General features: G+C 43.2%; 3 protein-coding genes and 1 long non-coding RNA gene across 4 annotated transcripts; 1 reads left to right on the top strand and 3 right to left on the bottom strand.

Moving 5' to 3' along the window:
• The first annotated feature begins 1,901 nt into the window (after window positions 1-1,901).
• LOC127767591 (neutral/alkaline invertase 1, mitochondrial) lies at window positions 1,902-6,382 on the top strand. Its single transcript, XM_052292971.1, has 6 exons — window positions 1,902-2,676; window positions 4,371-4,536; window positions 4,627-4,838; window positions 4,969-5,462; window positions 5,625-5,673; window positions 5,770-6,382. Exons 1-6 carry the CDS (start codon window positions 2,038-2,040, stop codon window positions 6,094-6,096), a joined length of 1,887 nt encoding a protein of 628 aa, XP_052148931.1. The 5' UTR covers window positions 1,902-2,037; the 3' UTR covers window positions 6,097-6,382.
• A 6,516-nt stretch (window positions 6,383-12,898) lies between these two features.
• On the bottom strand, window positions 12,899-14,586 carry LOC127768032 (uncharacterized). Its single transcript, XR_008016541.1, has 3 exons — window positions 14,272-14,586; window positions 14,089-14,143; window positions 12,899-13,974 (listed from the first exon to the last, which is right to left on the bottom strand). It is a non-coding gene; the product is annotated as an uncharacterized LOC127768032 (long non-coding RNA).
• A 2,510-nt stretch (window positions 14,587-17,096) lies between these two features.
• LOC127765870 (nifU-like protein 1, chloroplastic) lies at window positions 17,097-18,242 on the bottom strand. The gene is made up of 3 exons (XM_052290835.1): window positions 17,810-18,242; window positions 17,537-17,679; window positions 17,097-17,462 (listed from the first exon to the last, which is right to left on the bottom strand). The coding sequence occupies exons 1-3, from the start codon at window positions 18,150-18,152 to the stop codon at window positions 17,274-17,276; spliced, it is 675 nt and encodes a 224-aa protein (XP_052146795.1). The 5' UTR covers window positions 18,153-18,242; the 3' UTR covers window positions 17,097-17,273.
• A 1,701-nt stretch (window positions 18,243-19,943) lies between these two features.
• LOC127767970 (uncharacterized) lies at window positions 19,944-23,208 on the bottom strand. Its single transcript, XM_052293463.1, has 5 exons — window positions 22,590-23,208; window positions 21,667-22,217; window positions 21,300-21,482; window positions 20,962-21,160; window positions 19,944-20,873 (listed from the first exon to the last, which is right to left on the bottom strand). Exons 1-5 carry the CDS (start codon window positions 23,140-23,142, stop codon window positions 20,167-20,169), a joined length of 2,193 nt encoding a protein of 730 aa, XP_052149423.1. The 5' UTR covers window positions 23,143-23,208; the 3' UTR covers window positions 19,944-20,166.
• Between the last annotated feature and the right edge of the window lie 529 nt (window positions 23,209-23,737).

The following is a 23,737-nucleotide window of genomic DNA, read 5'->3' as shown; positions in this document are numbered from 1 at the left end:
GGCTAACCCTGAAAAAACAATGAGATTTTACCTGTCGTGGTGTTTCTGGGAGCTGGTTCCATTGGCTGATGTAGTTGGTACGGAAGGCATTGTTGCTCGTACGCTTGTGGGCTCCGGCGGCCCCCCGCGACGGGCTCCGGTGGCAGCGCGGTTTAGGCGTTCTGCTACGCGTGGCTACGTTGAGTTAGTACGATGCGATATCAACCAGTGCCTTTGATCTGTTGCATTTTGATCAGTGATGTTCATTTAATGAGTTGTTAGCTGTGCTAGATTGCTAGAATGCTCAATGGAAAATTTTCAGTCTTGATAGCTGCAGCACCTAAACCAGTTCTACATCATCACTGGGTAATGCATTCTGTACATTGATAACTCAAAATTTTAAGGCCTTATCGGACCAAAACAAAAGTACATGATACAGAGAGACCATTTCTGAATTTAACAAATTTAGAAACCAATGTTGCCATGCTCTAGAAGAAGTCAAAAGAACCAAATCTTACTGTATGGAGGTGTAGATGGGATCGTGTTTGCTGCACCAATTTCTGGGGAGGCATGCAAACGAGTGAAAGGGTGCAAAAAATAGCAGGAGGTGGTAAAACACCATCATCATGTTGCCGTAAGTATGTAATTAGGATGCTAAGCATAATTTAGCAACCAACAACTGCATGTTTTCTTAGGGATTTCTACTACTCTCTAGGGATCTGTCTAAGCATTTAAGGGGTTTGGCTGCCATATAGGTAACCTTGCAATTAAATTGGTTTAGTGGAGTGTATTTGGATTTTTCATTGTGCTCCGATTTAATCTGCACTAATAGCTTCCATTTTTCACTTCTGAACTTTTCAAGCAAATTGTTTGTTTTCATGCTTTTATGTAATTGGACCCGGATTAATTAACCATTGAATTTGTGCCGGAAGTACATGGCAAAGATTGTGAAAAGGAAATGAAGAAGAACTATTTGTAATATATATATATATATATATATATATATATATATATATATATATATATATATATATATATATATATATATATATATAAACAATTCATGTGTAGCCTCTGTAAGTTAGTTTTCTTTTGAATTCATGTAAGGTTCATCTCTCCAGTCTAGACCCAAAGGATTATGATGGCGGTATATTCAAGAAGATCGATGCTTGAGAGAATTGGGAGAACCCAAAGGATCCTGATGAAGTACGTGGCATATTGCAAAGAAGACATCATTACGATGGATAGGTTGGCTTGCTTTTTACTAAGATAGGCAGATGGTTGCGCTGGTAGTGATGATAGTGTTGATGGTAGGTTTTTCCTAAGATGGAAGACATTAATGTTCCACCAGCGCGATGCAATACTATTGTAGCTAATTTAGTTATTTAAAAATGATGTCGATGCTAAGACTCCAGAAGGTAATTTATTTAGATTTTCTTCAATGTTTTTGGGAATGATACTTGTGATCTTGTTTGAATATGGAGTCAGAAACTTTTTGAAACATATGTTGTTACCTTTTGGTTGTTTGCTTTGCATTATAAATAACGTCGTAGCGTTAGCACGGACATGTTACTAGTTTAAATTGAAGGCAATGTATTTCTGGATTTTAGATAAACCCATTACCCATACCGCCTTGATTTCGGATGATTTTCCGTGTTTTAATTAAGAAAACCTGATAGTATTTGTTTTGCCAGCGATGAAAGCAGTGTCGCTTGCTCGCCAATTCCAATGCGAATTTTGCTTCTCCTCCTATGCGGACACGCCGCCACCCACGAGGCCACGGCTTGCTCGCCACATGTTCGGCTCCCGCCGTCCCGCGGCCCGTGTTAATTACGGACAGAATAACCTCCATATACGTGGTCACTCCTACGCCGTCCGATCTCGCGGTTGCCCTAAGGTTAACACTTCTCCTAAACTGAAACTACCCCATTGTTAACGAGTTGATCGCAGTCGCCATTACCCGTTCTAGAGACTCTCTCCTCCGTCGGCGAATCAAATCCCCCACCGAATCCGATCGAAGCAGCGAGATTTCTTCTTCCGCAATCCAAATCGCCACCGATGGCGGCCGCCGCCATCTCCCACCTCCGCCGCGGCGCGCCGCGCCACGCCCGCGCGCTCCTCTACCTCTCGACCCGCCGCTTCTCCTCCTCCTCCGCCGCGCGGGTGGCTCCCCTCGCCGCGGTCGCCGCCTCAGCCCGCCGCCTTCTCTCCACGTCGGTGGACTCCGGCGCGTCCTCGACGGGGGAGAGCTACAAGCCGCCGCTCTTCGACCCCTTCCGCGCCGCCAGCCTCGCCTCGTCGGCCCCGCCGCTGGAGTCGCCCCCCATCGAGGAGCTCCCCGATGACGCGACTCCTCCCCCGGAGGAAGAGCCTGGGCTACCCGCGCCCGAGAAGGATCCGGTGGCGACGACGTGCCAGCACGAGTTGGAGGGTCTGAAGGCCTGGGTGGAGACGGTGAGGAGCAGGAAGGAGTCGACGGAGGAGAAGGAGGCGTGGAGTCTGCTCGGCCGCTCGGTCGTGAGCTACTGCGGCACCGCCGTGGGGACGGTGGCGGCGAACGACCCATCCACCGCGAACCAGATGCTCAATTACGATCAGGTGTTCATTAGAGACTTTGTCCCGTCGGCCATCGCGTTCCTCCTCAAGGGCGAGGGGGACATCGTGAAGAACTTCCTGCTCCACACTTTGCAACTCCAGGTCAGTCGCCCAAACAAACATCGGAATAAATGCTATGTTACCCGTGGGCCGTGGCAGTAGTACATTCTATGCATCTTCGGTTTAAATGTAGCCGTGGTAATAATGTGCAGTGCGCTATTAAAACGTTATTATGGATCAAATAACACAAATTCTGATGCAATTTCAGTGTGACGACAGTGGAAAGAAAATCTTATGCACAAAGTAGCACATATTATGTCTTTCTAGACGCGAATATTAGGGAAGGACCTAATATCAAATAATTAGAAGGGGTGAGGCTTCGAACTCAGGTCACCCTCAAGTAGATTATGATCCTTGCATCTCTTGCAACAATGCCAATTATTCTTGCACCAGAAACTTGCTTAAAAAACTTGAGTATTAAATAACACAAAATTAGTGCAATTACAACCTGGCATAATTTTGGTGGGACTTCAAACAACAACTTGTTTAAGCGTATGAGGATTTTGAAGGATCTGAATCTATGTGTTTTGTATATTTTCTAAATTTCCACTAATGTAAATTTGTCATGATGTATGCCTCTGTTATACTTATAATACTAATACTATAATCTTGTAGCGCCGGCACCTTGAGTATGACATATTCTTGTTTGTTGATCTAAAAGTTCATGTGGTTTATTTAAATGTAACTATTGGAGCAGATATGGTTTCTTTTCATTTTTGGCAAGGGTGCATGACTTGAGGTTATCATTTACTAGTTCTTTTCCTAGGCCCATTCCTAGTGATATGACCATAATGGTCTCAGCCTTGTCTTAAAATACACTTTTAATTGTTTTTTATTCATATGCAATGCATAACATTTAGTAGTACATACTAAGCTTCATCTAAAATTAGAACATGATAGGATTGATGATTCATGCAAGACAGCAAGACAACATTTCTGCATGACCAAGTTTGCTACCAATACTCAAGAAGTCAAGAATCATTAGTGTCAGTTGGTATGGCTGTCTACAGGTAGTGCTACATGGTTGTCTACTTGTCTATACTACAGTATAAGGGACAGGGGCAAGAAATGATGTTACCATTTAGCATCACAAGTGCTAGCCATAACCCATTCAAATCAAAAAAGAAAGAAGAGTGCTGCACTACTTCGAGACAGCTAGAGCATGGTATTCTGTAGTGAGGGCTCCACAAAGAGATACCATGTTGCAAATCTGGAATACTCGAACACCTAAATTTGTGTGGTGTTCTAAATCTGAAATATTACCAACTGACTTTGGGACTGTTAAAAATCACTACTACTTTGGTTGGTTTTTGTAAGGTGGTTAACACTGGTTTAACACTCTAGGACAAGTATGTTCTAAGCTCTAACTAATAAATCACAACATGAATATGTTCTTTTGAAAATAAAAGACATACTTATCCTTATTCTGGAAACATGTTCCATAACTTCAAAAATAGATCCACTAGCGTATCCAAACCTCTGAGACCAGTATCGACCAAATTTCCATGGTCTATGTTTCTATGTACAGGATAGGTTAAGATGCTTCATTTGTCATGATTCATCACATTACGCTGCTAGCTCATCTATGGTAGGCTTGGTAGCATAAGAGTTGAGTTCTTTCTTTTCTTTTATTTTATTTTTTAATTTTGTATCATTCTTAAAATATATAAATTATGATGATCATTGGTGTTTTTTGAAAGAAAAGTCACTTTTTTTTGTTTGGTTTAACCTATCAGAGCTGGGAGAAGACAGTTGATTGCTACAGTCCTGGTCAGGGATTGATGCCTGCTAGTTTCAAAGTTAGATCCATACCTCTAGATGGAAACAGTGAAGCATTTGAGGAGGTTCTTGACCCTGACTTTGGAGAGTCAGCCATTGGACGTGTAGCACCAGTTGATTCGGGTGAGTAAGCTAGATAGGTTCATATTATACTTTTGAATATACTCTTACTACTTATTACGTGGATATTTTATACCATCCTCTTTTTATAAGGTCTTTGGTGGATAATCCTGTTGCGGGCATATGGTAAAATTACTGGAGACTATGCACTACAAGAAAGGGTTGATGTGCAGACAGGCATCAGACTAATCCTGAATTTATGCTTGTCTGATGGATTTGACATGTTCCCAACATTGTTAGTCACTGATGGATCATGTATGATCGATCGACGGATGGGAATCCATGGGCATCCTCTTGAGATCCAGGTAAGCTAATGCTTGATAATGATTTTGACAAACTCAGACTTTCAGTACCAGACTGGTGTTTTTCTTCACTGCAAGTCCTACTCACAACTCAAATGTAGTGGTTTTTGACCTAGTGGTATCTATTTTGCAGTCGCTATTCTATTCTGCTTTGCGTTGTGCCCGTGAAATGGTCAGTGTAAATGACGGATCTAACAGTTTGATCCGTGCCATCAACTACAGGCTCAGTGCTTTGTCGTTTCACATAAGAGAGTACTATTGGGTTGATATGAAGAAGATAAATGAAATTTATCGCTACAAAACTGAAGAGTACTCCCATGATGCTATTAATAAGTTCAATATCTATCCAGAACAAATACCTTCTTGGCTTGCAGATTGGATTCCTGAAAAGGGTGGTTACCTTATAGGAAATCTACAACCGGCTCACATGGATTTCAGGTTTTTTTCTCTTGGAAATCTCTGGGCAATTATCTCTTCTCTAGCTACTCAAAGGCAAGCAGAGGGTATCCTGAACCTCATTGAAGCCAAATGGGAGGATATAATTGCAAATATGCCACTCAAGATATGCTACCCTGCTCTAGAGTATGAGGAATGGCGTATCATCACTGGCAGTGACCCTAAAAACACGTAAGCAACTGAAAAACTCTTTTTTATGATGACTATATCATTTGTTATGTGCAGATGCAGATATTGAAACCTAAATTTGTCAGGAAGTATTATTAGCATTAACCAGATTTGCATTGCTTCAGTATTTGAGTCTATTTTTTATACCTTTGTTATTGCATACAGGCCCTGGTCGTATCATAATGGTGGATCTTGGCCTACATTGCTATGGCAGGTAAAAATCTAAAATTGATATATCACTAACCTTGTTAACGCTTCCATTATTTTTTCCACCGATTGTATGTTTAATCATTTGTATTTGTTAATTTAGTTCACTCTAGCCTGTATCAAGATGGGTAGGCGTGACTTAGCACAGCGAGCCATTGAAGTCGCAGAAAAGAGACTCTCAGAGGACAAGTGGCCAGAATATTATGACACAAGGACAGGAAGGTTTATTGGGAAGCAGTCAAGGCTATATCAAACTTGGACGATTGCAGGATACCTTAGCTCTAAAATGCTTTTAGACTGTCCAGAATTGGCATCCATATTGATTTGTGAGGAAGATCTCGAGCTGCTGGAAGGGTGTGCATGCAGTGTGAACAAGAGTGCCCGAACCAAATGCTCCCGTCGTGCGGCAAGGTCGCAGGTTCTTGTGTAGTACCACAATTGGTGCTTGACTACCAAGATGGGCACTGCACATTCTACTTCGTTGTATTTTTTACGTTGCTCTAGTTAGCATAGTTACTTCACCAGGGTGGCCACCTATGCCGGTTATTTTGGCAATCTTGTGGTTAATCCATCGATAACGCTTGTGTGTACATTTTACCAAATCATGATTGCATACTACACTAAAAGCCGATCAAAAGTTGATTGGCTGGTTGTAAACTGACAGGATGTAAATATTGCCACTTTGTAATCAATATATGGGAGAATGTTTCTGACAGTGTTCTTGCTCTTGCCTCTGATAAAAATAGCTGGTGATTCTTATTTCAGCTGACTGAGTCCCCAGAAGTGATGAGGGCCAGACATGCCGTCCAGCTGTTGCATCCAGCATTGTTTAGGAGCAAGCAGTCATGGGTTAAACTGTCAGGTCCGTATATTCATACCAATTAAGGTCTTCTTCCCAGCCAGCTAATGTGTGTGTCCTGTCCTGTTCAAACATTTAGTAGTAAAGACTCGACTGCAATCAAGATCTGAAATTGCTCCTTTTTTTTTCACTGATGCTCCCTCTTTTAACATCCCTGATTGCTCCATGCATCCTCTGCCACTTAAAAGAACAGGTAAAAATTCATATCTGGAGTACTTACTGTAATTGCTGCTGCAATCTAATGGCTTTCCGGGAAAAAATCGCATTAAGTTAAATGCTTTGGACATACTCGGTCTTAATTTTTCTCTGCAGTGCGTATAGAGCATTTAACTTCTGCACAAACTGACTTGACAAATGGTGACCACTGGTCTGCCTGGCCACTTTTAAATGCACTTACATTGCACGGCTTTCACTTAATATGTAGGTGTTTTGTTACTGTTTGTTGATCAGAAGTTCATAACACAATCATGGCTTTGCATACTACTAGCTATAGGGGGTAAACCCTTTCAAAATGCACTGGGAGGGCACAGTTGCTACCCTGCTGATCTACTCTGTCATTTATGTCTTGTTCACATCACCCGTAGGAGCCAGGCGGTTCCTGGAACTGCGAGGTCTCCCTTGCAGAAACAAATAAGATCCAGGCAAGATCTTTAGCTTTGCAATTGGTTTGTTTTGAATGAATGGTAGCGACTCTAGGAACTGCAATATTTATGGTGCAATTTTATGATCATACGTTACCCATTTTATGGTCATTTCATGATGCATCACTGGGCTGCTCTGCAGGATCAGCTGAATACAGTGGTGGGGGAGCAGAAGAGCATTCAACAAAATCTGGAGGACGTTAAGAAGAAGAAACTAAAGTATGGTAAGTCTTTGAAAGCTAGTGCCATGAAAAATAAAGATAAGACATTGATGCAAGACTTATACTGTATTTAAGGGCATGTTTAGATCCCTTTGCAAAATTTTTTACCCTGTCACATCGAATGTTTGGACACATGCATGGAGTATTAAATATAAATGAAAAAATAACTAATTACATAGATTGCGTGTAAAATTGCGAGACGAATCTTTTAAGCGTAATTGCTTCATAATTTGACAATGTAGTGCTACAGCAAACATCTGCTAATGATGGATTAATTAGGCTTAATAAATTTGTCTCGCGGTTTACAAGCGGAATATGTAATTTGTTTTGTTATTGTCTATGTTTAATATTTCAAATGTGTGTCCGTATATCCAATGTGGCACGGCAAAACTTTTCACCCCTGGATCTAACCCCTAGATCTAAACACAGCCTACTTTAAACCATAGATCATGGAGTGTCATAAATTAGTCTAAATCGATGTCATTTGAGGAGGGTTTGTTTTGGGGGCTGGTGAAGTTTGTAAATTAGTCTAAATCGATCATGAACTGAACCTACCTTATTGATGTCTGCTGCCAAGAGAGTGTGAGGCTATCTTTTGAGAACATGTTGCAAGAGTTCACTTTTCAAAGAAGATGCAAAAGATATGGACCATTAAATCTCGAGCCGTTTGCATGCATGCATTAGATTTTGACTAGTCGGGTTGCTGCGGCAGTAATACCCTCCAGAGTCTTGCATGCTTTCAATGCCTGTTCTGAGTCTCCCTGTTGGGCAAAGTTTAAAATGCAGTAGCATTTCTTTTTCTTCGCTACTAAACTCGTCACTGCTCCTGTTCTTGCAACTGTTTCTGGACATGGCGTGGATTCTTGCCTATCTGTTGCTTGCGCACAGTGGCTGCTCGCTTCACTGTTTGAATTCAATCCATTTTGTCCACTTACTACTAACTTCTGAGCTGAAAAAACTCAGGCTTTGCGCCCTTAGCAAGCATGCATGCATGCATGACAACCTTCAAACGTTTTGGTGCGTAAATGTCGCTGCGTCTACAATCCTCCAGCAGAGGGAGAGAGCAAAAAGGCATTTAAGGACAAAACTATACCCCCTGTGTGTAGTAGCTGTCCAATTGTGCCAGGGTATATAGGGGGGATTGTTATTTCTCTTTAGAGGGGACAGATGGTGGTGGTGGGTACCTCATAAATGTCCATAGAGCTTCATGGCTGTCATGTTAGAGGTGTGTTTAGTTCACGTTAAAATTGGAAGTTTGATCTAAATTAGAACGATGTGATGGAAAAATTGTAAGTTTTTGTGTGTAGGAAAGTTTTGATGTGATGAAAAAGTTAGGCTGTGTTTAGTTCCTGAAATTAGAGAGAAGTTTGGGGAAAGTTGGTAGTTTGGAAAAAAAAAGTTGGGAATTTATGTGAGTAAGAAAGTTTTGGATGTGATATGATGTGATGGAAAGTTGGGAGTTTGGGGGAAGTTTGGTGTGAACTAAACAGGGTCTTAGAAGTTTGAAGAAAAAGTTGGGAACTAAACCAGGCCTTAGAGCAAGGATATAAAAGAGCTCACTTTCTATTATTAGTCTATCTTAAAGCCAACATATATAATAGATTAACTAAGGTTGGCTATAATTTTCTTCTCCTCTCTTTATCTCTTAGGGTGTGTTTAGTTCCTGAAAAAAGTTGGAAGTTTGAAGAAAGTTGAAAGTTTGGAAAAAAAAAAGTTAGAAGTTTATGTGTGTAGGAAAGTTTTTGATGTGATATGATGTGATGAAAAGTTGGGAATAAGGGGGAAACTAAACACGGCCTTACTTATACATTTAATGTATGTCTTGGAGCTTGTGTTAAGCTCTTGCATGAAAGCCAACACCCTTAATTTTTTTTTGGTTACATCTCTCCTCCACATAAGCTTATAGTAGGCTTATAGCTCACTATTATCCTCTCTCTATTGTTTCTGTATAGCCTCTATCTTCATAGAGCAAGTTTAATAGTAGGCTATAAGTCAAGCTTATATGTAGAGAAGAAAGAATTTGAAAATGAAAAGGTTTGGCTCATGCAAGAGTTAACTAACTATTCACATACTTTAAGATGAATATATTAAATGCATATGTGAGAGCTAAGAGTGAGGAGAAAAAATGCAGATAACCTTATAGCTCATTTACTATACATATTAACTCTAATATAAGCTATAAGATCATAGTTGGCTTTACTATTAAACTTGCTCTCAACCAATCTTTCATCTCTAAAGTAAAAAAAAAATGAAATTAAAAAGAACTGTAGAGGCATCTAACAGGGGACCTTGATTAGTTGATTCAATTTACTAAATGTTTTACCTTGCTCCGTGTTCTCTGTTATTTTCCTATAGTTGGGACTTTTGAAACTTGTTCTTTCAAACTATAACAATGTGCATCCGGTGGATAAAAAGCTCAGTCAGGAATGCCATTGCTTGTGGTTTCTTGCATCTTAAAAATTTGTACAAAAGAATGTAGTGTTTTTACCTTTTGTGATATTGATGACGCTTAAACTTGAAAAGTGGTGGACTGAGGAGCATTGTTCCTGGAGTATTTTTTTTATTCGGATAAAATCCCTGTCTACCATTAAAATTTTGCCTAATCTCATGTTTGTCGCTGAAAGTGGCACATATATGACATGAAAATTGAAGTGCCACATATGGAATTGAGATCATAGACCTCATATAACTTGGGTCGTGTTTAGTTCCCCCAAATTCCCAACTTTCCATCACATCACATCGAAAACTTTCTTACACACATAAACTACCAATTTTTTCTCCAAACTACCAATTTTCTCCCAACTTTTCCACCATCTAAACACAGCCTTGATAACAGCCTGAGTATTTGCATTAACTTTCAGGCCCCTTTTGAAATGTAGAATTGAAAAAACGCAGGAATAGGAAAAAAACAATAGAATAGGATAGGGATACATGCACAAAATAGAGGATTGAAAACACATGAATTTTGTGAAAATGGGTGTTTGATTTGCATGCTTCCTGGAGACTACATATATCCTGCCGTATTTTGAATTCTAATGTGTAGATTAAGGGCTCCTTTTTAGAATGCAGTATTTCTAAATCGCATGAACAAGTAAACCGTAGGAATAGGATGTCACAGACTAGGAATTCCTATTGGGTTTCAAAACACAAGCAGTTTATACGCTTGGATGGTTCATAACAAATAAAATATAGAAACTTTGGAGGAAATTGTTTTGTGGAAGAGAGATACTAGATAGATAGATAGATAGATAGAGAGAGAGAGAGAGAGAGTGAGAAAGGGGCTGTGTTTAGTTCCTGAAAAAAGCTGGAAGTTTGGGGAAAGTTGGAAGTTTGGAAAAAAAGTTAGAGGTTCATGTGTGTAGAAAAATTTTAGATGTGATGTGATGTGATGGAAAGTTGAAAGTTTGGAGTAGTTAGGGGTGATCTAAACACGGCCAGAGAGAGAGAGGGAGGTAGGGAGGTAGGGAGAGAGCATGGGACTTCTCAAAGGAAAATAAAAAGAGGTATACGAGCTCATGCTTAGATTTCTATGGAATTGAGACATAGGAAGCAAATTCGTAGAACTTTATATTCCGTTGTTCCAAAGGAGCTCGTAGGAAAAATTTTCCAAGGATTATTGAAATCCTCCAGGTTTTCTTTGAAATTATTTCAGTCCAAAGGAATCCTAAAGTTTTTCCTTTCTTATTTCCCCTATTTCTTTTAGGTATTTAGGAATACCTGTTCCCTTCATTCTTCTTTTATTATTTTTTGAGTGAATACCTGGACAACTCTTGGTGGTTTCCACACAGGAAAGTGAAGTCTAAGGCAATGATACTTTCATAGCCTTTGAGCTCTGTGCTATTTTAGTCTCTTACACTACAATCTTACCCATGTGAAGAGCACCACAACTCAACCAATTCAATCAGTCCATGCAGTAACGGCATGCATCAATAAAGCATGTGTTAGTGTTGTAGCATTCTGCATCCTCCCATTTTATGTAACACCCATTATTCATGGTAGCAAGAATGGAAGGCATGCATGCATCTTGTGCTGTGAAAGAACGGTAGGTTGCTTCATTCATGCCTTTCAATGGCTCATTTACTGTACAGACTTGAGTGAGAGTGCCCTGCCAAATTAGACGTACCTGTCTGATCTGCCACTATGATACCAGGCTTCAATGGAGTAGTACACTAGGGGCAGACTCCAAATTACTGATACATTTTTTGTAGTAGTAGAGTAGAGTAGCAGACTAGTAGTTCTGAGAACTGAATGCAGATACTGTTGCAAATTTTACTAAGTGCATGAAAGTATTTATACTCATTGGTGTCACTGATAATGACTTAATTAATAATGGGCTAATTTGAGTATTGCCAACAGTACAGATGTAAGAGCTGCTTTTTGGCATTTTGCTCTACGCGTTCCCGTTTTCTGAAGAATTCGTGGTGTCAATGATTAATGAATTGACTGAAAAGTGTTGTGGAGCAACCTTCCCCACTTCTTTCCTAAAGTGACGTGAGTGTGTACATCCCCTGATTGCTTGGTTTCTTGTTTAAGTTGTCCGTATCTTGTCTCTCTTCTGTTTAAGTCAGAACAGCTACTTGACACTTTCTGTATCACTATTACTTGCATGCATGGTATTCTTTCAGACCTCCCTGTTTTGCTGCAACAATTAATTAAACCTTCAAAATCCCTATTGATTCAAAATTTTAGAGTAATCAACGCTTCTCTAAAAGACTAAAACTTGGAGTAGCTCATCCCCCATTTTTAACTTAAAAAATAGATATCCACCATTTTCCCTATCATGCAATTGAACGCATTATACCGTTCCTATGAGTAAATAGGGTATTCATTTCTAATATTATAGTGACACAATACTTTTTAACTATCTTAATCTCTTCTGCACGATTTAATTTAAAACTCCCATCTTATGGGGTATCATTTCCATGGTGTAATAACTGAGGATAAGTTAGTAACTTTAACCAAATTTTTTTTATGTTTATGCACGGCTCTAAAACATAGATCCTTTGGAACCAATTTGGAATTGGAATAATTGGGAGTAGAATTTGTGTAGCAGACACGGTAGATCAAATGCCAAATAATTAAGTGGTGGCATTTAAGATTTGTAAGGATAAATACATGACTAGATGGCAATGTTTTGATTCATCAACTGTAATCCTGCTATAATAACGGGAGGTTATAGATTGGACTGCTCGATATACCGTGACTACTCTAAATTTCCGATACATCTTACTGCTATATCAATTGACCCCCTGTAATGATTTGCATGCTAGAGGTACGTATAACATGAATGGCTATATATTCTTTTTTCCTTAGACTCTTAGCTGAATCGGCTGTGTTTAGTTCACACTAAAATTGGAAGTTTGGTTGAAACTAAAATTGGAAGTTTGGTTGAAATTGAAACGATGCGACGGAAAAGTTGAAAGTTTGTGTGTGTAAGAAAGTTTTGATATGATGAAAAAATTGAAGGTTTGAAGAAAAATTTTGTAACTAAACACGGCCCAATATAATTCTGCTAGGTCAGGATTGTGCTGCTATCTCGAAGGTACGGTAGTATCAGTATTTGATCAATTCTTTATTTTATGCGAGTACACTTGTTCCCTAGGTCGATCTATATATTCATATAAACTTCGTCTCAGTAGGCCTAGATGTTTAGTAAATGGCTAATTAAGCCGCGAACTAAAGCGATGATCCATGTAATTGCAAAATAAAAAAAAACTCGAAGTATATGGGCGAGAAAGGACAATATCGAGTAGTACACAGTCGAGTGCTGTGACAAAAGTTTGAGACAGAACTGAACCTTCTGTAGCGGCGCATAACAAAAACGAAATGACAGCACATAAACCGTGTATTGCATATGCAGTGTTATAACGAGTACGAGTACTTGTTCCCAACAGTGAGCAAGGCGGCAAAGATCCAAATCGTTATCGAGTGGCACACAGCGAACTTATTCCATTCATGATGTGATACATGTCAAGCTACCTTACAGGTAGATTTCCAGCTTCACATGTGGTAACAGGAAACATCCTTAGGTCTATCAGCTGCACTCTGACTCTGCAGAAATACATTATATCACGCAAGCAATAATAATATTACAAATTATATCACGCAAGCAATAATATTACAATTTACAGATATACTAGAATTGCACAATCTCTTCGTATATTGCTAAACAAAATCAATTTTCTTTTAAACATCGAGAAAATAACATAGAAAGTGATCAATACAGCTCAGGAGGGATAGACCGAGAGAGAAGGCAAGAACTAGGAGAAAGATGGGAGGTAGAAAGAAGAGGTGGATGAAATTGAAAAATAAGAAACAAGAAAAGCAACACAACGATGTTGGGTCTTACAAGGTCAAGAAAAGGTCTTGCAAGGTCAAGAAGACCAATTCCTTTTAATTCCCACACAAAGTGATGTTGAGGTTTTGAAGAAGGATGTGGATGGTGGCTAGAAGAAAAGCTCAGTTAGGATAACACCGTGCTATTGCTAAACATGAACCATTTTCATGGATGCTTCTCGGTGAAGGGAGTCTTGATAGAACAACAACTGTCTACATGGCTTTAGTTTTCCTGAACTCATCATCTCCACCTGATAGACAGATAAAAAGAAGATCAACACAAGAGATCACAATAATAGCTAGCGCTAGCTTGAGTGCGCAAGCTCAAACATAGAGAGATATAGCAGATAACTCGCTGTTCTTACCGCAACGGTGCATAGCTCCTGATCCGTATCTTCCATTTGGCTTTCAGTCACGAACCTGCAGGAAAACGGCATCAAGCAAGCTTAGCAAAACGCAGACACAAATTGACTACAACCAAGTAGTCTCTTCTTAGAAGAAAGAACCTATGTTGCACCAGTACACGAACTTAACCAAACCACACGCACCAAAGTAGCAGCTTGCAGCGACGCAGGAGAAGCTAGCTCAGCTTCTGTCAAGGCGTGTGCATGGGGTTTGCACGGTGAAGTGGTGGATATAGAAAGTGTAGCTCTTGGCTCAGGCAAGAGAGAAAGGTGAGCGAGGAGGGGTCATGGAGGCTGGAGAGGGGGGAGGGAGTGCGCGTGTATATATGGGGAGAAGGTAGCTGCGGAGCGGATGGAGATTTGGAGTCAGGAAATCTTTGGGGAGTTAAGCTGGGATTTGATCTCAGGCTTTTCCAAGAGATCGATGTGCTATAGCTGGGCGCTCGCGCTGGCCTAGTGGTCTCTAGCGTGTGAGCTTCCCGAGCACTTTGTATGAATAGTCCGAGAGCAACGCAAGTGCAGTAAAAAAGGGCCGAGCAAGGCAGCTGCTTCGGTTGAAGATCCGGGGTGATCCGGTCATATGGTTGGCGTTGGATTGGGCACGGTTAGGTTAAATTTGCTGCCTCACGGCTCACGCTCTCAATCCTAACATATAACAACGTTTAGCTATAAATCTAGATACATAGTTATCTAAATTTATAGTTAATATTTTAGAATAAAGGAAGTACTATTAAGATTGCTCCACCTAGATCATGTTTAAGGAAATGTACAAACCTTAACACACCGACGTGGTCACATCTGGCCCAAACCAGCACCGCAACTAAAACTGAGGTAATTAAAACACTACAGTCACCGACGAAAAACCATCGCATACGGCTTGACCGGTGGTGGGCAGTAAGGCTGTGTTTAGATTCAAAGTTTGGATCCAAACTTTAGTCCTTTTCAATCACATCAATATGTCATACACACACAACTTTTCAGTCACATCATCTCTAATTTCAACCAAAATTTAAACTTTGCGCTGAACTAAACACAGCCTAAACTACCCTCCCCCGCTGTAGAAACGTCACTTCTCGCTGTGTGACGTAGTGAAACCAAGCCGCGCCGGCGCCGCCCCGGCCGTTCCATCCATCCATCCATCCGTCCGTCCCGTGCCGCCGTTCGGCAACGGAAATAAAGGGGCCCCGGCCCCCGTCCGCTCCGCGCGGCGTAAATGGGCGGATCCGAGCGCCATTCCCGCGAAAATATTTTGTTGGAATCCCAACGCCGAACCGCATAGGGCTTCACGTGCACCACCAACACCACCACTTGCTCGTGCACCACCCGATTATAAAAAAAACTCCTCCTCCCTAGCGACTACTCCTCCGCCCGCGCCACCACCATCGTGCAACGCATCGCTCGCGCGGGGCCTAATCACCGAGGACACCGAGCGCGAGCCGGCCGGGCGGCCGGGCGCGCGGCCGCCTGCCTTCGCTTGGTTTGACCTGCAGATGCACACGCACACGCACGCACGGTCGCACGCTCCAACCAAGGCAATCGCCATGCGTTAACCGATGGAGCTGCCTGCCAGTGCCAGTAGCAGTACAGTACACTAGTAGTACTAGTGCCATTAATTTTAGTGGTTAGTCACCGTCTACTAATTAAGAAAAAGATTGTTTTCTGGTTTAGCGGTTTGATGCTGTCTGGTTGCGGCCAAGAACGAACAATTGGGCAGTGATCAATCGGGGCTCGAGTGGGACTCGATCTCTGAGACTGTGCGAGGCATATGGGCCTTGGAATGAACGAGCAGCATGCATGTCCTACATGGCTAGTACACGGCCATAACATATGTGTACATGTCACGTGATGTGGTGGTAGCGACGACAATGGATTGATCATGCGACCTTGCGACCCGGAACGCATTCCACGGTCGAGGCGCTCTCTCTAGCCTGTTCTGTCACAGTGACACTGCGGGCCGAGTAGTACTGGGTGGTAAGACTGTACGTGTACGGTGTACCGTAGAGGTCGCATTCGCATCGCACGGCCTCCGAAAGTTCGGTCAAAACTGGGCCGGAGAACATGGGCTTCTTTGGGTTGGGGAACTGATCACGCTTCTAGTGGTGGCCTGTCTCCTTTGTTTGTACTTTGTACTAAACGAGATAGAGGACACCGGCCTGAAATGTTGGAAACACTGATGGTCTGCAGTTTGTGATTCTGACAACCGCAGCCTCTCTCAAAATAAAAAACTTCTTCAAACAGTGTAGTTTTTAGTTTAAATTATAAAAAGTTGTAGTTATGGAATCCAGAAAATAAACTTAAAAGCAAGAAACTGGTTTTTCTAGCTTCTCCAGCTACTTTTCAAAATTTAAAACTCCTCAAAACAGGTCCTAATGTGCCCGTACAACTCTATTGATCTACAGTAGGAATACAACATATCCTGGTTTTCTAGCATTACGAGGGTTTAATAATGTGGTCTTTGATGCACGAGTCTGAAATCACCAAGGATGCATCAGACAGTTCGATCTTACATATACATGTATTTGGACTGCACACATCGAAAGATTTTCAGACACTCTGATGCATCCTTTGGCGATAATTAAATGGAATGGGATCAATGTCATCAAGATTTTTAGACAGATATCCACGGACGTTCAGGCAAGTTGATCCTATCTAGTAGCCAGATTATAGACAGACTGGTGCTCCTTCGGTGGTAAAGGGGATTTATGTCATCAAGATTTTTAGACAGATATTCAAGGACTCTTCTCGCTAAGATTTCAGTCTCAGACAAATATTCAGACAAACTTTTTAACAGTTCGATCATCCCCAATAGCCAGATTTTTCAGACTTGCTAGGTAGTAGTAATCGCTAATACTTGGCCAATTAGGGGCTTTTCCTACTTGGCTACTTGCTACCTTCGAAAACTTATAATTTGAACATCTAACTTGACGATCCATATGGATTATTCCCCTAAATCCAAATACTATTTCAAGTGAGGTGACAATAGGCAAGTATCATTCCGTTTCCCTGTTTGTGTATTGTATCTGCGAACACTGTAAAGATTGCACCTGAACATACATCGGAACAAGTTCACTAGCACATGAACAGCCATCGAAAACTGGTGCATTTTAACTCATGCATGCCAATGAGGTAAAAATTTTCTGGATAGCTCACTGCAAGAACACCACATTGGTGATGTCCGGGAACTTCTCCTTGATGGCCGCCTTGATCCCGCTCCCGATGGACTCGGGGCCTTCGTACCTCACCAGGCAGTCCTCGCCGTCGACGGCGACCACCTCCACGCTCCCGCCGTAGTTGGCGATCGCCGGCCGCAGTATGTCCAGGTGGCCGTTCACCGCCTGCAACATCCAGCCAATGAGCATTGGTAGCTCCAAATTTACAGAGTCTTGGGGATCCTTGGCAAAATTATGACCTGGGGCGTTGTCTCCGCCGGCTGCTGATCGTCGTCGAACACCTGGCGGATATCTTTTACGGCGTCGCCGAACTTCTCCTTGAGCACGCGCTCGATGCCCATCTTCATCGTCGTCGTCGAGCTGGGGCAGCTGCCGCACGCTCCTGGATAGATGCCGTAGCAAAACCACAAATTAGTAAGTGGTAAGCATAGCAAGATTTGGTCTCGCAGCCATGATTCTGGCCAAGAATTGGTGACGCGCGCAAGGGGATTAAGAAAAATCTAGGGGTTCACCTTCGAGCTTGAGGGAGATGACGCCGTCCTCGACGGACGCGACGGTGACGTCGCCGCCGTCGGCGATGAGGTAGGGGCGCACGTCGTCCAGGACGCGGTCGACGTTCTCCGCCGTCAGCTCGTAGGTCTCCGCCGAGTACAGGCCGCCTCCCGCCGCCGGTGGCGTGGACGCGGGGGCCGCCGCAAGGTGGGCCCGGGCGCCGGAGGTCTGGATCTTGGAGGGTCCGGATTGGAGCCGCCGAGGGGGCATCAGAGGGGTCGCTTGGGTGATTCGAAGGCGGATTTGCGGCCGCAGAGACAAGGCGGCCGCGCCGGCGCCGGCGACGGTGAGTGACGCCTCCATGGCTTGTGTGGAGTGTGGTCGCGTCGATGTGGTGGGTGGACGCCGATGGCTTCGTGCCGTCCACGAAGTTACGGTTGACGAAGGAAGAAATATCAATTAAATTTCTGGCTCAGGTCGGTAATTTTTCCCTGAAAAAAGAAAAACGTTCCTATGAATTGCGAAAACAGTTATGCTGTGCAATAATAAGCAGATCTGCAGATAGCAGTGTTTTCTTGTGATTCCTCAGCTGATTATTTTTTTCTTTAAAAAAATACATGTAGCATGTACCTTGTGTCAACACCAAAAGAATAAGTCCTATGATTCTTCTTCAAAGTAATTTGGTATTTTGAACCGATTTTATTGGGGTTAAGTCCGATTTATCTCCTCAATAATTGCAAAACTGTAATTTACTCTCTAAACAAGGATATTTGACACCCCTAACCTATTGAATCCAAATGAATTAACAACCCTTCAATCCCCTCTTCCCTCCAACCCACATACACACTCAAAACATAGCGGTTTAAATAGAAAAATTTTATTTGAACAAATTAATTTAAAACTGGTATGTACATGATAGGCTTGAAATATCTTAAATGAAAAAAATTACGGATCCAACCATTTAATCAAATAAAAAAATATGGTAGCACCAAAATTTATTATTACCAAATGGAAGCTCAGTTTTTTTATTTGATATCTATTTTTAAATTACAGAAATATTTTTTTCCTGCAAATTTTAAAAATATATTCCTTCTGCTATGTAGAAGGATATATATATAGAAACTACTCATACAGCTTTCAATAATTATGTTTATAGGACTGCGGTCTTGGTTGACATGGGCATGGCGCAGGAGACGATAGCCTCAACCTCCTCATCAATGTGGTATTCGAACGAATCGAGTGAGTAGATGGGGAGGTTGTTGCCGCAGCTGGCTGTGGACGAGCTGCGGTCGCTGACATTGCCCATCTCGACGTGGAAGCTCCTAGAGTGCTCCTTGGCTCTAGTGGTGAGGATGACGGAGATCGACAGATGTGGAAGCAAGACAATGGCCTGACAGCGAGCATGATGAGGGTGGTGCGGAGCCACCTGTCAACGCAGGCGGCATAGAACACATGGCGGCACGACAGGAGTAGCCACAACTCTGTATCCAACGTGAATTGCGATGGGCAGGACGACATAGTCTGGTGACGGTGAGCTCTGCAAGAACGCCGCCAGCAAAGACTCCATCGTGAACAGTTCACGCAGTGACTTGATCATTCTATGCTTCTTGTATTGTCCTTCCTTCTCGTGTGTTTTTTGCCAGATGTGAGGGAGGGCGGAAGAAGAAGATAGAGAGGATGTCATGTGGGGATAATTCGTCCGGATTCAATAATTCGGGGATATCAAATATCAATATCCGGTATCGTAGTTCAAGGGGTAATTCTCACTTTGACCCTAGTTGAGAGGGGTAAATCAAACTTAATCCTTTCCATTGTAGTTTCTTGTGAGTTTTTCTTTCTTTCAAGCAGTGGTTATTATTTAGGAAATTTGTATAAGTTCTTATTTTTAAGGTTTTATATATGCATAACCATCGTTTACCTTTTGGCTTATTTCTTGAAATTTAAATTTTGAGGGTTATTATATTATACTTATTTTTTCAGTATTGCCTTTTATATATACTAGGGACATGAATATATACAAGTTTTACCTACATATTATTTTTCTAATTGCTAAATAAATTGTTTTACAGTTTATCAGCTATTGGCCAAACGATCAAGCTGTCTGGGAATTAATGTTTTACACACAGTCAGGTTTGTTCTAACAAAAAATTTCATAGTATTACACTCGTGTGATTATTTTTTCGATTTATGCAAAAGTCTTACTGACAATGAAAAAAGTACATCTCAAGCAAATAAACAAATATTACATCGCAAACAGTTCATACACACGTTGTACATCCAAGCAAATGCTGAAAACGTCTTCAGATAATAAATATCGTACGTTAAACAAACAACAACGCTTCTAAACAAGAAACGTAGTAATGCAATGGCGAGAGAATTAACAGTGCCTTTTGGGGATGCAAATCTGGCCGGTCATGTGCCAACTCTCGCCTCCGTCCGGATGCGCGTACGGGCACGACGGGACGTGCTCGTCCTCCACGACGAGGAGGTTCCACTGCGCGTGCGGGTCGTGCGTGGAGAACACGGTCCACGCCGGCGTGGAGTTCTCGTACCGGCTGTGCGTGACGCGGACGAACCCCTCCACGTCCTCGTTCCTCGCCATGTCGTCCGGGTCGATGTCCACGGTGAAGATGTCGCCGTAGGGCCTGACGGAGTGCAGGAAGAGCGGCAGCGACATCGGGTCGGCGGTCACCGCGGCGAGGTCGGACGTCACCGCGATGCTCCGCCCGTCCGGGCTGAACACCGGGTGGTTCACGTGCCCGGCGACGTCGTACCCGCTCCTGATCACCCTCACCACCGACCGGGACGCCACGTCCATCAGGTAGACGGCGAAGTAGCCCGGGTCGAGGCCGTGGTCGCGCTCCGGCGCGTCCGCCGGCCTGTCCCGGTTCGACGAGAACACGATCCACTTCCCGTTCGGAGACCACTGGCAGTGCGTGTCCGTCCACTCGCCGGCGGTCATCCGCGTCACCGTCGACTGGCTGCCATCCTCGCCTTCTCCGGCGTCGGCGTCCTCCATTATGTACAGGTTCTTGCTGTACTTTGCCCCTCCATCTCTTGTCGACCGGAAAACAAATTTCGTTCCTAATTAAGAAGTCCAAAACACAGTCAAAATTAACTATGAAAAGTTCATTTTACGGGATGATTGAATATTGGTGATGGTTTTTGTTACCGTCTGGATTGGTGGAAGGGAAGGCGTTGTTGAATCCTCCGAACGTGAGCTGCCGCGACTTCCGGTCACCAGTGGATACATTGTGTATGGAATGGATCTCCAACGTTTCACTGGCTTTGAAAGAAGGTCCCATGCACACATAGAGTATATCCTTCTTGGAATTCCACAGCGGTGAGAAGACGCTGTCTGGGCCATCAGTCTATGCAAACAGGTTAAGTAATGATCAGTAGCAGTTTAGCACTTCATAATTGAAAAAAAATATTGACTACTCGTACAGCATTTCTGGAGGATTAACATATTAGTATATAGCAACTACTAGCAGGAGGCAGGAGGTATACCTTGAAGACGACACGCATCCCTTGGCTATCGGCCAGCCACACGGATTTGAACTCGTTGTCAACGAAGGCAAGCTGAGAACCATCTTTGGAAAATGTTGGGAACACACCGGACACCCTGAACACACCGACATCTTCGTGTGGGGATTGCAGCTTGTGAAATTTTCTCGGGAGATCATCGCCGTGCTGCACGAGAAACAATATAATATCATCTGCGGCTTTGAATATAAATCAACCAACTACTCAGTCATTATCTAAATAAAATTAGTTATCCATCAGTGCAATGATATACTATATACGGGCATACGGCTGGACCGCCATTTCACTGGACAAGAAAACGTGATCAATGGACATAGCCATGGCTATGTACCTGGAGGAGCTCGCTTTTGCAACGGTGGTAACCAATGAACTTGCCACCGTCCATCACGAAGGGGTTGAAATGGTCGGCCTTTGGCCTGGTGTTCCGGGTGATCTGCATCGGCTGCTCCGGCGATCTCATGTCGAACACCTCGATGTGCCGGTACTGTGCCTCGACGCGGACGTCACTGAACTCGGACTTTTGGCGGATGGCCGCCACCGCCACCCTGGTCTCGTCGATGGCCGCCGGAGTCACCGCGTCGAACGCCGCCGGCGTCACCCGGACGGTCTCGCCGGTGCTCAGGGTGTGCCGGAACACGCCCCAGCAGCTGTTCTCCCCGTCGCCGTCCTTCCTGTGGAAGAAGATCACGTCCTCGCTGCCCCACGACGGCCAGCCGCCGTTCTCGATCACCCGCTCGCGATCCTGAGACGGGTTCTCCAAGCTCATCACGTAGATGTTGGTGTTGAGATTCTTGATCTCGCCGTCCCATTTCTTCCCTTGGTACGAAGCCACCGCTACTTTCTTCCCGGATGGTGACACAGATGGGCTTATATCAAATGTTCCTGTCCAAATTCAATTGCACGGACCAAATCAAAAATTTTCTTTATTCAGTGATTACACTACATATGCACACGCACACACACACATACAACTACATACGTAATACTACATTCATATCCTACGAATGTGCCCTCCTAACATACTTCATCCGTCTTATAAAAAATCAACCTAGTTCCGGATATTTACATATTTTACTACTATAAATAATATAATATGTCAATAGAGAAAGTATATTTTAAGATATCGAAACCAGCGGTACACCCTAATCTCACTAAAATCAAGAATTTCCAAGCGCGAGTAATATCTGTTGGCTATCAAGTGGCAAAAGGCTAAGCTTTGGCAAGATATAATTCAGTAACTGATCAAATTATAACCTGGTGGTGTGAGGCGTTCAGTCTCGCCGGTTCTAAGATTGGTCTTGTAAGCGACGTTCCACGGGCTGCGACGTTCTCGCACCGGCTCCTTGGTGGACACATACACGAGGTAATGGTCAACCGTGCGGCCATCCACCTCGTAGCCGCCGGCAATGCAGCCGCTGTCCTCCATGCGGGCGCCGCTGAACAGGCCGTCGCCGCCATAGGCGTCGGCCAGGGAGAAGACCTGGACCTCGCCGTCGTCGTTGAAGCGCAGGGCGATGTGGAGCGTCTCGAGGTTGTGCTCCCTCTCGGAGACGAAGACGAGGCCGGTGATGCGGCCGGAATCGATGTCGCCCTCGACGGCGTCGCCGCGGGACACGCCGAGGCGCTCCACGACCGTCTTGAGCGCCGCCGGTGGGATGGGCTGGCAGTTGTAGTTGTAGGAGTCGCCGTCCGTCAGGTGCAGCTCGTCCTTCGGGCTAGACGGTGGAGCTGGGCAGCAGAATATGTCCAGAGCCACCGGTGGCCTGTAGCTCGCGAAGAAGGCAATGCTGCCTCTGCTCTCACCCATTATTCTTCTTGCGATCGAAATGGATGCTTCCTGGTACAGCCTGTTAATGGTGAGATTGCAAGCGAGAGGAAAAGGCGCTTTGGAATGGCAGAACAGCAGGGTGTTTTATAGGGTTCAGGGCAAGGCAGTGGATACTGTATGTGACTGTAAATTACTACCTCCGTCCCAAAATGTAATAACTTTTGGTTATGAATCTGAACACACAGTTATCCAGATTCATAGCTAAAAATACTTATATTTTGGGATGGAGCTGTGCATATTGTCTAAATGAGCCTCACTACGGTGCTCTCTACTGGTAGTAGAAATCAACCTGAACCGTTATTTTTATTAATCGAAGGGTTCAAATCTATTTATACAACCATCACGGTTAGCGGTAGTAGAAACGTGAAGGGGCATTACTGTAAAAAAAAAAAGTAGGTGGTGATCGAGGGTATAATCATCATTTAGCAATGACTACTTTTTTCTCATTTTTTGGCTTTTTCGATGAAGCATGAGCAACGCCAACACAATGGATGATCATATATTGATTTAGCCAAAAAAAATATAAATGATAAAATAAATTCTAATCATTATAATTATAAATTACTAATTTACC

The sequence above is a fragment of the Oryza glaberrima genome, chromosome 3 (assembly GCF_000147395.1).
Source record: "Oryza glaberrima chromosome 3, OglaRS2, whole genome shotgun sequence".
Taxonomy (NCBI): Eukaryota; Viridiplantae; Streptophyta; class Magnoliopsida; order Poales; family Poaceae; genus Oryza; species Oryza glaberrima.
Note: the sequence above shows the minus strand (reverse complement) of the source record. Positions and strands in the feature narration are given on the sequence as shown.